The sequence below is a fragment of the Malurus melanocephalus genome, unplaced genomic scaffold, assembly GCF_030028575.1.
Source record: "Malurus melanocephalus ecotype Western Australia unplaced genomic scaffold, MMel_1.1 scaffold_12, whole genome shotgun sequence".
NCBI classification, from domain to species: Eukaryota; Metazoa; Chordata; class Aves; order Passeriformes; family Maluridae; genus Malurus; species Malurus melanocephalus.
This window is the reverse complement of record NW_026623244.1, coordinates 3,107,346-3,119,233: the sequence shown is the minus strand read 5'-3', so window position 1 is coordinate 3,119,233 and position 11,888 is coordinate 3,107,346. Positions and strand designations below refer to the sequence as shown.

Sequence of the window (11,888 nt, the reverse complement as noted above, 5' to 3'; positions counted from 1 at the left end):
CACCGGGGACGGGCACCCGCCACCACCGACACGGAGCCCCTGGAGGACGCGGTACCGGCTGTCCCRGGGCTGGCTCCGGAGAGGGGCTGCGAGGGAGGGGGTCTGGCACGGCGAGTGCGGAGCCCGGGTGCCTTTGGGATGCGACTGTCGGTCCCTGCGGGGAAACTTGGCAGCCGAGGGGGTGGTGCCGGAGGAAAGAGAGGGTCTGGGCCCGACAGGGGTTTGGGGAGTCGACCGTGGGGCTGGCAGCGCACCGTGCCAAGGGCCCTTSTCTGAAGCTGTTTGTTTGCGAAGGAGTTGCAGCTGGTGCTGCGATCACAGCGCGGGCAGACATCAAAGAGTAGAGCTAACGAATTCCCTGTTATCTCTGCCTATTGACAGCTCAATTAGAGCCGGAGAAATGCCAAACAGGGGAACACAGGCTCTCCCGAGAGGCGGAGAAGGGGGGGCTCCYAGCTGGGGCTGTGGTGGGGCAAGAAGGATGCAGTAGCTGGGCACAGGGCCCTGAGCAGGCAGGAGAGCAGCCAGCCCTTCTCTCAACACCTGGGAGATGCTGGGGGCAGCGCGGGGCCCTGCCGGCACGGCTGCTCTGGCAGCGAGCACAGCGAACACACAGCTGACACAGATAACACACACAGGTAACACAGATAACACACAGCTGACACAGATAACACACACAGGTAACACAGATAACACACACAGTGAACGCATGGTTAACACAGAGAACACAGCTGACACACGGTTAACACAGCAAACACACACAGTGAACACAGCTGACACAGCTAACACAGCTACCACAGCTAACACAYAGCTAACACACGCAGTGAACACAGCTAACACACACAGTGAACACAGATAGCACACACAGATAACACACAACGAACACACAGTTAACACACAACTAGCACTGATAACACAGCTGACACACAGCTGACACACACACAGCTAACACAGACCTAACACACAGTTAACAGTTAACACACACAGCTAACACAGCTAACACAGCTGACACACCGCTAACACAGCTAACACACCGCTAACATTCAGCTAACACACAGCTAACATTCAGCTAACACACAGCTAACATAGTTAAAACACTCCACTAACACACAGCTATCACACAGCTAACACAATTGACACACAGCAAACACACACTGTTAACACGGCTAACAAACACACAGCTAGCACAGAGCTAACACAGCTGACACACAGCTAACATAGCTAACACACAGCTAACATAGCTAAAACACTCCACTAACACACAGCTAACACAATTGACACACAGCAAACACACACTGTTAACACGGCTAACAAACACACAGCTAGCACAGRGCTAACACAGCTGACACACAGCTAACACAGTGAACACAGCAAACACAGCTGCCTGCAGTGCAGGGGTAGCTGTCTCTGACTCCTGCTCGCTGTCCTGAGCATAAGCCCAGGCTTTGGGCCGAGCAGTTAGAGGCAGGGCCTTGGGGTGGTTGATAGGCGGCCCCTGTTCTCTGGAGCATGGCAGGGTTTGTGACCAAAGCACCGAAGGATATGTGCCATCAGGGACCCCAGTTGGATGGCTCACCTTCCCCACAGACACAAAGCTATGGATCCCACAGCTTTTGTGGGAAACCTGCTGCTCCCATAGTTCAGAGCAACCCACAGCAGTGAGGTAAACCCTGCCCTGATGGTGCCACAAAACCAAAGGACCCCCCTTGAAGGGTGGTGTCTCCCGTGCACCCAAACACGTGCATGCACACTGGCACAGGCACTCATGCATGCCCTCAGATGCCCACATCTGCCTGCGCACCCCATGCACCTCAGGCAGTCACCCAGGTGCACATGCAGTGTGCTCACACACCTAAGCCTGTCCCCAGATGTCCCCAGACCCAGACCCTGCATCCCATCTCCTTCCCGTGCTGCATGCCACGTCAGTGCTCGCCTGCCCGCCTGGCAGGTCCTGCCGGTTGCCATGGCAATACTGAGCCTGCCAGGAGATGAAGTTTGCTCTCCTGTGCTGCAGTGAGGGGCCGAGAGCAGCCGGGGGGATCAGCTCTGCCTGCCACCCCAGGCTCTGCCCACCATCCTGTAGTGTTCCCCAGCATTGTCTCCTCCGGCTGCACCAACCCAGCCCAGCAGTTCTGGCCTCCATCTGCCTCACAGGCCATGGACCTGCTCTCTGCAGGAYCACAGCACATGTCAAGGACTATCCTTTGGTGGAACATCACCCCACCACAGGGAGCCACCTTCTGCCAGCCGTGCTTTCCAGGACCAAGCCTTGTCCAGTGACAGGCAGGACATGGATCTGTCCCAAAGCACTCCCCATCACCACACAGACCCTGGCCCTGCCTGTAGTGCCCGCAGAGCCAGGCATCTCCAGAGCCCACTGGGGTCTGCCAGCTCCCCTGTGCAGGATATGATGTCATGGGCTTTCCAGTTTTAGCCAGAGCAGGGACAGATCCTGCTGGTTCCCATGCAGAAGGAGCAGGCTGGTGCTCTGCCATGCCATGCTGTGCTGTGCTTTCCAGCGGGGCAGGTCAGAAGTGGAGGGGGCTGCCTTAGCCAGTGCAGTCCCGGGCAGTAGGGGCAGGGACAGCAGGGTCTCCAAGCAGCCCCAAAGTGCCGCATGGCCCTGCTGCMCTCCCCAGACCCCTGCACCGTGAGGGGGACTGGCAGGGCTCTGGGCCTTCTGCTCCATCTGCTCAGCCCAAAGAGGCTTTTGTTAAGGCTGCCCAGCAGCAGGGACAGGCATGGCTGATGCCAGAGCTGCCTTTACTCCCTTGCCTGGTTCTTCCCTTGTACCTGGGGTGAGGCAGCTCTGACCTGTCTTGTAGACAAGATCCTGCAGATCTGTCCTTGCTCCCAGCCCTGGCTAACCTCCCAGAGGCCCTGCCCCTGGCCTAAGAGACAGCTATGGGGCACACTTAGTACCCTTAGGGTCAACAGACAGTGTGCCTGTGCCCATCACACCAMAGCAGCCATGCCCCAGCACTGACCCTGCTCCAACTCCTGCACTTGGCTTCCGGACCAGGACCAGGGGGTGTCCCTAATGTGTCTCAGAGTGCMCGGTGCTGCACCCCATCCCAGCATCTCAACCCTCCCTGCAGTCCAAGAACAATGGCTGGGGGCCATGGAGGACAGCTAGAGCCCTGCAACCAGCCCAGGACCAACCCCTGGGGCTCCATCCTGCACCCAGTGCCTGCTGAACCAACCCCTGGGGCTCCATCCTGCACCCAGTGCCTGCTGAACCAACCCCTGGGGCTCCATCCTGCACCCAGTGGCTGCTGAACCCCTCTCCAGCCTGTCAGAGCTGTCAGCAGCTCCAGCTCTGCTTCAAAGGGCCTGGCAGCTGCTTCTCCCAGCACTGGGAGTGCTTTCAGTAATAGTGGGGAGCATGAGCTCACCGTCCCAGTGAGGACAACGGTGACATTTGGGAGGCACAAACACAGTGTGATTAGCTGATAACCTTTCCGGAGAGATCCCAGGTGTGTGCACCTGGGGGGGAGAGGGAGGGGGACGTGGCCCCAACACTGTTAGCCTCCAGAAAACAGCTCTAAATGGCCCAGCCTGCCTCTCCACACAGGACATGGAGAGTGCCCTGAACGAGTCACTGACCCTACAGACCGGGCACCCTGAGCGTGGACACCCCTCTGTGGCACCTGCAGCACAGCCATGCCCAGCTGTGTCCATCCTAAAAGGTGTTTCTAGGATCCCACCGCACTGGGAGGTCCCGCAGAGGGTGGGGGCAGCCCCCARCACATCGCACAGGAGCCCACAGCATCCTCCCGCACAGGCAARCAGAGGCGGATGTGGTTCCAGAGCAGGGTGCCAAGGTCTGGCATTAGCAGAGGTGCCAGCTGGGAGCCGAGGCTGCTGCGAGGATTGCTCCCACAGCGCGGGTGGGGCTGTGCTGGGGTGGGGAGGGACACAGGGCACTGCAGAGAGGGTCCCCGTGCATGTGTCGTGCTGTGAGGGAACGGAACTCATCCTCAGMGGGTCCCCACATGCGACATGCCCCGTTCCTGCCCTGCTGAGCAGGACCAGATGCCGGGGGCCAGGATCGGGGCGTCCGGCAGCGAACAGGGAGGGTCTGTGTGCGAGCTGGCAGGAACTGGGCAGGGCCAGGAGGTGCTGGGTGGGGGCTGGGAGGGCGCCAGGGCAGGCTGGGCTCCGCAGCTGGGCCGGGAGCGCTGCCAGCACATTCCTGGGCTGCCGGGCAGCGGGAGCGTGTGTGGGCGCAGGGCAAGAGCGCGGCGATTGCCTGACCCTGCCCACTGCCCACCCCGACGGGGCCACACTGCCCCCGGGCAACCTCGACCCCACGGTGTCCCCAGTCATGCCCCAGCCTCCCGCGGCCACTCGCAGGCAGGACCACCCCGACGGAGCCGTGCTGCCCCGCAGCGTTGTCCCCAGCCGGGGCGCTCTGTCTCGGGAGCTGCTGGACACGGCTGGACAGGAGTCCCTGCCCTGACAGCCCCGGCCGCGGCCCCTCCTGAGGCTCTCTCTCCATGCACGGCCAGCCCCAGGACGCTATCCTCTCCTAAAGGCCGCTGCTCCAGCCYGTGCCCAGCACCGTTTCAGCCCAGAAACCAGTTCGGGGCTGGGACAGGAAGGATGAGAGGATGGGGAGACAGGAGGAAGGGAGGGAGCCCACTCAGCCCACCCAACCAGGCCCAGGGGATGCATCTCTGCTGACAAAAACAAGGTCGGTAGCCCCTAAAGGTGCAGCAGGAGAGCGGTGGGGACACAAGGATGGAAAGAGTTGGCCAGGACTCTGCTCAGCTTCTCATTTCCTGGGAGCCTCCTGCTGCCCTGGTTCGGATCTGCTCTGTGCTACCACCAGGTTCGTGTCCTCCACAGGGAGGGTCCGGAGTGTCGAGGGGACACCCCCAGGGGATGTCCTCTTACCATGCCACCCTGGCTGGCCGTCCCCGAGGTCCCCACCGCAGAGGGGGCAGCCCCCATGGCCCCGCTTCCGGTCTCGCTGCTGTGACAAGTGGCACAGGCAGTGACACAAGTGGCGGCACAGCCAGCTCCTTGGAGTGACAGGAGCAAGTGTCAGTGTCACAGACAGGGTACAGAACGGGGATGTGGGCACTGGAACAGCCTGTGCAGGCAGGACACAGGGAAGGGGTGCCAGCGCCAGCTGTCGGGCCAATCCCCTTCTCTGGGGTACAGCCCAGATCTGCCTTCCCTGGGGCATCCTCGCTGGGAAAGGGTTAAGGAAGCGACGCGAGAAGCAGCCCCAGAGCAGAGGCACAGTGACAGAGACAAGGCTGTTAAGACACCCCACACGGGGACAGCAGGGGACAGACACCACTCTTCTGGGGCCAGCCCTCCTCTCCACATCATGGCCACGAGGTGACTCGGGGCTCTAAGGAAGGCACCACGACGGACGAAGGGACTGGGCCAGCTGGCAGGGAGACCCTTGCTCAGCCCGAGCCTCACCAGCCCCCTCACCTTCATCTGGTGGGGAGCCAGAGAGTGCTTAGCAGCCCCAACACCTTCCTGGGAGGGACTGGGATGGAGGTGCCAGGCTGGGCTGTGGGATGGGGCAGGCTGAAAGCCAGGAGCACGTCCATGGTCAAGAGCAGGACAGTGCTGGCAGTGCCACAGGAACAACCCAGGGACGTGGCACCCCCCAACTATGCTCAGCATCCGCACGCTGGCAGCTTAACCCTGCACACCCAGCGTCCCTCTGCTTCCAGTTCCTCACTCCTGCTCCCAGGACTCACCAGCCCTTTCCCAGCCCAGCTCCCATGGCAATTACACCCTGCCCAAACCCATCCATCACGGATTAGCTATTTTCTATCAGCATTTATCTCCAGACAATCTCACTCCTTCCGTGACAGCCTGATGCCTCCATCACCCTCCCTCYTGCTACCAGGCAGCCCTGATAAAAGGCTGCTGTATCTTATCGAGCTCCCCGGCAGTTACACATTAATGGTGCCATCTCCGGGGCTTGGCTGGGGTGGGATGAACCCAGCCCACCCTCGGGCTGGAAGCAAGCATCACTGGGTGATGGAATGATGGGCGCCGAGCCCAGCACAGAGGGCAAGGGCAGGGCAGACAGGCTGCAGGCAAGGGCAGGCTGTGCAGCTGAGGTTCCCAGCATTGCCCCAAAGCAGATGGACCCCACCAGGGCTGGGGGGACGGTCCCTGCCCCCAGCCCGGGGCCAAAGAGCAGCTGCTATCACTGCCTGCACCGGACTGTTTGCTCTATCGCCCATTAACAGAGCTCCCTTATCCGGCGGGCAGGGGCCAGTGGCAGCCCAAAGCCTGTTGGCCAAGCAGGGGCATCGATCACGGGAAAGGGAGGGGGTGCCCCAGATAACCCCTGCAGACAAATGGGTTTCTAATGGGGTATTAAGCCTTGCACCCCCCATCTCCAAGGGAATGGGAGAATGTGGTCCTGGCAGGACCCTCACACTGCTCGGGCTCCAGCTTTGCCCACAGCCTGAGCACTGGCAGAGCCTTTTGCTGGGAGGTGTAATCCCAGCTAAGCCTGTGCCAGCAGACCATGGACTGCCCAAGGTGCACTCTGGCAGAGACATCCACGAGAAATAAGGACTCTGCTGGTGGCATCACCTTGGCATTGGTGGCACACCTGGCACCTGGACTGRATACCCCAGTCCCCCCAGCTCTGCAGCGTGAAGCTTCTGGGGTGCCCTCTTCCTTAAACCCCTGCACCCCAAACATATTGTCTTGGGAGAAAAGAGTGGGGAGTGTTGTGGCACAGACCAGGARCCAGGGTCCCCTGCCCCATGACAGAGTGTGCCTTTGGGGTGCCAGGTGGGATGGGGGCAGAGGGACTCCTGAATGACGGGGGCAACTTGTGGCCATAACAGCCCTAATGGGACAGGCGAGCCAGCACTTCTAGAWAGCATCACCCCAGGGGCACACAAAGCCAGGGTGGGCTGGGGGGCGCATCCGGGGGGCTCCCTGGGAGGGCGAGGGGCACGGAGCACCATGCGCCGGGGAGGGAGGGAGGTGGCAGCGCTGTGGGCAGACAGGGGGAGCCGGGGGCCAGCCCCGGGGGGCCCKGCAGACAGAGCAGATTGGCTGCCGGCGAGGTCTCCAACCTCCTTAGAAAGGGCAGCGAGCGTGGGAGGCGCTAAGGGAGCAGGCAGGGCGCCGAGCCGCGCTCCCGTCCCGCTCGGCAGCGGCAGGCGGGCAGCGGCGATGCCGCAGGCGGGCAGCCCCCCGGGCTCCCGGGGCACGGCGCTGCTGGCCCTGGCGCTGGCGCTGGCAGGCTCCCTGGGCGGCGGGCAGCACTACGACTACTACGGGTGGCAGCCCGAGAGCCTGCCCCACGGGCGCTTCTACGGGCGGGAGCCGCAGTGCCTCGACATCCCGCCCGACATGCAGCTCTGCCGCGACGTGGGCTACAAGCGCATGCGGCTGCCCAACCTGCTGGAGCACGAGACCATGGCCGAAGCCAAGCAGCAGGCTGGCAGCTGGGTGCCCCTGCTCGCCAAGCAGTGCCACACCGACACCCAGCTCTTCCTCTGCTCCCTGTTCGCCCCCGTGTGCCTCGACCGGCCCGTGTACCCCTGCCGCTCCCTCTGTGAGGTGGTACGTGACTCCTGTGCACCTGTCATGGAGTCCTATGGCTTCCCCTGGCCTGAGATGCTTCACTGTGCCAAGTTCCCCTCCGACCACGAGCTCTGCATTGCCGTCCAGTTTGGGAACAGCAAAGTCACACCGCCACCAGGTAAGTGGGAAGGGTACTGGGATGGGAATATATGTGGAGCCCCTGCACACCCAACCCTTCACCCCTCAMAGCACAGCCCAGGACAGTGGTCACGGACTCTCGGTCTGCGACAGGGCACAAGTGGGCACAGTATCAGCTTTGTCTGGACACCACTCATTGCCCAGAGATGCTGGGCTTCCAGCTGTCTGCATAGAGTTGCCCTGGGATAAGGGCRAACATGGGATGAGGTGGGAGTCACTGGCAGATCCACCACAGTGCTATGTCCCTCTCCTCCCGGGAGTCCCATGGCTGGTCCCATGCAAGCAGCAGAGAGAGTGCTGCACCTGCAGGTCTCAACCCAGGCTGATGCTGCAGGGTGGCTGTCCCCTCAGGCAGGAGAGGGGACATCACCCAAAGGCAGCCCAGGGTCAGGAGCACGGCTGTGACACCCTCTAGGCTRGAGCCACCCTCACTGTTGCTGTGCTTCAAAGTGCCAGCATGTGATGAGAGGGTGTCCCCATTTCTCCTCCCCTCCTGGGTGATGACCATGGCCAACCAGGTGCCTCCCCACACCACCCCAGCACAGCTACCTGGGGAGCAGAGGAGCTGCTGGGCTTCTCCCAAGTGTGTCCCCGAGGTGATAGGTGTCAGCAGCAGAAAGCTGTGACAGTGACTGGTCTCTCATTGCAGTGTCCAAAATCTGCACCCAGTGTGAGATGGAGCACAAGGCGGACGGCATGATGGAACAGATGTGCTCCAGTGACTTTGGTGAGTGCTGGGGTCTTCTTCCCAGCCCCCCTGCGCAAAGCTCTGCCTCCCTTGGGTCTGACAGCTGGTGCAGGAGTTAGCCAGAGGGCAGGGTTGTGTGGGGACAGCCCCATGGGGGACCCCCGAGCCATTCCCTTGAACCATTTGTGCACGGGATGGGTGCACCACAGGAAAATACATTGGGGGGGGGATAGGCAGAATGGGACATTTGGGAGGGTTGCTGGGAGCCTCTGCTGGACCCCCCCAATAACCCCTTCCCCTCCCCATGCAGTAACTTCCCCAGAGCCCCACTCCAGGGATGGGCTGCGCCCTGTTCTGCACAGGGGCCTGGCCCAGACCCTCCCCTCCCCAGTACCCCAGCAGTGCTCCCCTCCCCCAACCGCGCCCCACGGCTGCCCCACACAGTGGTGAAGATGCGCATCAAGGAGATGACAGAGGAGAACGGGGAGCGGCGGCTGGTGGCTGCCCAGAAGAAGAAGGTGCTGAAGCTGGGCCCGCTGAAGCGCAAGGACACCAAGAAGATGGTGCTGCACATGAGGAACGCGGGCACCTGCCCCTGCCCACAGCTTGACAGCCTCAGTGGCAGCTTCCTGGTCATGGGCCGCAAGGTGGGTGGCCGCCTGCTCCTCCTGGCCATCTACCCCTGGCAGAAGCACAACAAGGAGATGAAGTTTGCAGTCAAGTTCATGTTCTCCTACCCTTGCCCCCTCTACCACCCCCTGCTCTATGGGGCTGGGCAGCACTAGGGCTTTGCCCACCCTGCCCTTTCCCAGGACTCCTGCACTGGCCTAACATCACACCCTTAGCCTCCCTGGCTGTACCCCAGGACCCTGGCTCTGTTCACCTCAGCCCCTTGGTTGTGCCCCAGATCCTGGTTTTGCACCTGCTGCATTCATGGGAGCCTGGATCCGCAGCCAGAACCCATCTCCTCSTGAGAGCCCAGCTCTGCACCCCTAAGACCCCTGTTCTGCTCCCAGAACCTCTGCCCCTGTCCAGGAGCTTAGTCTGGACCCAGGACCTTTGTTCTGCATGCTTGAGAGCACTGCTCCACCCCAGAGACCCTGGACTATTCCCAGGATCCCTGCCCAGAAAGCCCTGCTTTCATTTAGGATCCCTGCTTGGCCCTCTTGGCTGTGCCTGAGATCCCCACCCTGCAGCCGTGTCCTTTGCCCAGCTCCCTCATGACATGCCCCAGACCTCAGCCCCCCCAATCCCTGTTCCAGCCCACCTTGAGCTCACACCCAGCCCTGGACCATCTCACCTTCACAGAGGCCTGGCCCAGCCCAGGGAGATCCCTTCTACCCCACTGTACCCACAGACTGTCCCTCTCAAGACCAAGGGCCCAGACCAGCACAACCCCTTSCTGGGCTCCCCCACTCCCCATTCCAGATGGCCCATTCATGGCTCAGTGTGTGTGAAGGGGGTCCCCCTCCAAGCCCCCAGACCAGCCCTGCTGCACTCCTCGCACACAGCCCTGCTGTGACCCAGCCCAGGCTCACCCTGCCCCTCCACCCCACAGTAAATTATTCCACCTCAGACAAGTCTGTGTGCAGCTCACTGCAGTTCATGGGTAAGAGACTCTTGGGGGTCCCTCAGGGAGCTCAGAAGAATGGGAGGGGGATCCCAGTCCTGCCCACCGAGGGAGGCAGCCTGAGGGAGCGAGGTCACCCCAGGCCTGGCTCTAGCCCCACTCCAGGTGCTGTGCCCAGAGCCTGAGGCTGGGCAGTCCAGCCCAGCCAAGRGATGTGACTCCCAGTGGTCACAGACATCACGGAAGAGTCTGGCACCCCTGCCACTCCRTGGAGTCTGGGGGAGCATTGGGATGAGTAGGAGGGGGGGACAGGGCTGTCACTGCTGCTGGATCCCCACAACTGGGTCTGAGTGTCTCACAGGGAARTTTCTTCCTTCATCATCCCAGGGGATAAATCCATGGTCGGGRAGCTTGCAGCACTTGGGAGAAGCCTGGCCCTGAGCATTGTAGGGGGCAGATCCTGGACCAGGCAGCTTCCAGCCCTGTTCTCCCCAYACCCTGTCACCTGGAAGCCCTGTCTGCAGCTCCCTGCCAGCCCTGCTCGGCTGCCAGACCTCCCATGCCATAACCTCCAGCCTCTGAAAAGATTCCCAGAGCCACCCACCTGCACTAGCCAGGATCTTCCCAGGAGCACAAGGACTGGGAGAAGCCTCAGCCCAGCCCCTCTGATGGCAGCAGAGTGCTGTCCTTTAGCTCAGCTCAATTTCCCCAGCTTCCCCCCAATCCCAGTTGGCAAGGGGGCAGCCTGAACACCCGAGTCCCGTTTACCCAGTGCATGCTTGTATCCACCTGTCCCAAAGTRTGAGGGGGGCCCGATGGTGGCCACCGAGATATTCCTGCGGTGCCTGGCTCTGTGATACTGTGTCTTCTCTTCAGAGCTGACCTGGCCTCAGGGAGCTTCCTGGGACAGAGGGAAATTGAGGCTGCAGGACCTCTGCACCCACCCTCCTCATGGGTGATAAAGAGCACTGGGCACCAGCCCTGCTCCGGGGTGATCTCTTCTCCCTCTACCCTCCTTTGGTATRGCCTTGGCCCCACTGCTCAGCTTCCAGAGCTCCAGATCTCCCACTCTGGCCAGGGAGAGGTGMCCCACAGCCAGCCAGGAACATGGGGCAGCCAGCCTCTGCCCCAGCCTCACACCATGCACTTACTATGTCCACCTTCCTCCCTGGCCACTGGGGGAAAAAAAAGGGGAAAAATTTCAAGTATTATTAGAAGGTATTTTCAGAGCCTGACTGCTGAAYACACTGCCATAGGAACAAACATCAATTATGCCGTTTTACTGCAAAATTTAAAAAGCATAAATAAAACCCCATCTCCCACAGCCTAAGTTAATCTGTAGCCCTCTGTATTCTGTGTCATTAGCATCTTTCCAGAGAGTGTTCAGACATACGTGGCCATCGGGCTCGTTGCTCCAAGTGTTTTCTTTAGAAATATAAGTAGCTCCTCTGCCTCCCACTGTCAGCTGTCTGAGCAAGTTCACCCCTCCCAGCCCAGTTATCATCCCATTGCAGACACCCCCACAAACACATCCCAGCTCTTGGGGTGCTACACAGCCCCCTCCCCAATGTAACAGCTACCCCACTGCCCCCACCAAGTGCTTGCAAGACCTCTGCAAACCCGTCTCCTGCACCCCCAGCACAACYCAGACTCCCTCATCATTAAATGTCAAGTCCAGCTTTTCCCCATGTTTCCATGTGCAGGAGTTTATGAGCCCACAGCCAAGATGAGTGTTTAGGCTGCCTGCCCCCTAGGAGCTCCCACGCTGGTGGGATGCAGAGCCTGCAGTGAGGTCTGGGCTCCAGCAGCTTCTCAGACTGGTGGGTGTCACAGCCTGGTGGGCACTGGGCAATGCCAGCCCAAGAGCACTGCCCCCCCACCAGATTCCCTGGCTTGGGGGAAGCT

At 61.0% G+C, this 11,888-nt stretch overlaps 1 protein-coding gene across 1 annotated transcript; it reads left to right on the top strand.

The window, feature by feature from the left end:
* Nucleotides 1-7,173: 7,173 nt before the first annotated feature.
* On the top strand, nt 7,174-9,896 carry SFRP5 (secreted frizzled related protein 5). The gene is made up of 3 exons (XM_057379256.1): nt 7,174-7,705; nt 8,375-8,452; nt 8,858-9,896. Exons 1-3 carry the CDS (start codon nt 7,174-7,176, stop codon nt 9,196-9,198), a joined length of 951 nt encoding a protein of 316 aa, XP_057235239.1. The 3' UTR covers nt 9,199-9,896.
* Nucleotides 9,897-11,888: the final 1,992 nt, after the last annotated feature.

Bases quoted from the DNA above. Each gene is read 5' to 3' on its own strand.
- SFRP5 (XM_057379256.1), top strand. From the start codon at position 7,174: ATGCCGCAGGCGGGCAGCCCCCCGGGCTCCCGGGGCACGGCGCTGCTG. The intron at 7,706-8,374 runs GTAAGTGGGAAG...CTCTCATTGCAG, and splicing joins CAAAGTCACACCGCCACCAG to TGTCCAAAATCTGCACCCAG. The intron at 8,453-8,857 runs GTGAGTGCTGGG...TGCCCCACACAG, and splicing joins GATGTGCTCCAGTGACTTTG to TGGTGAAGATGCGCATCAAG.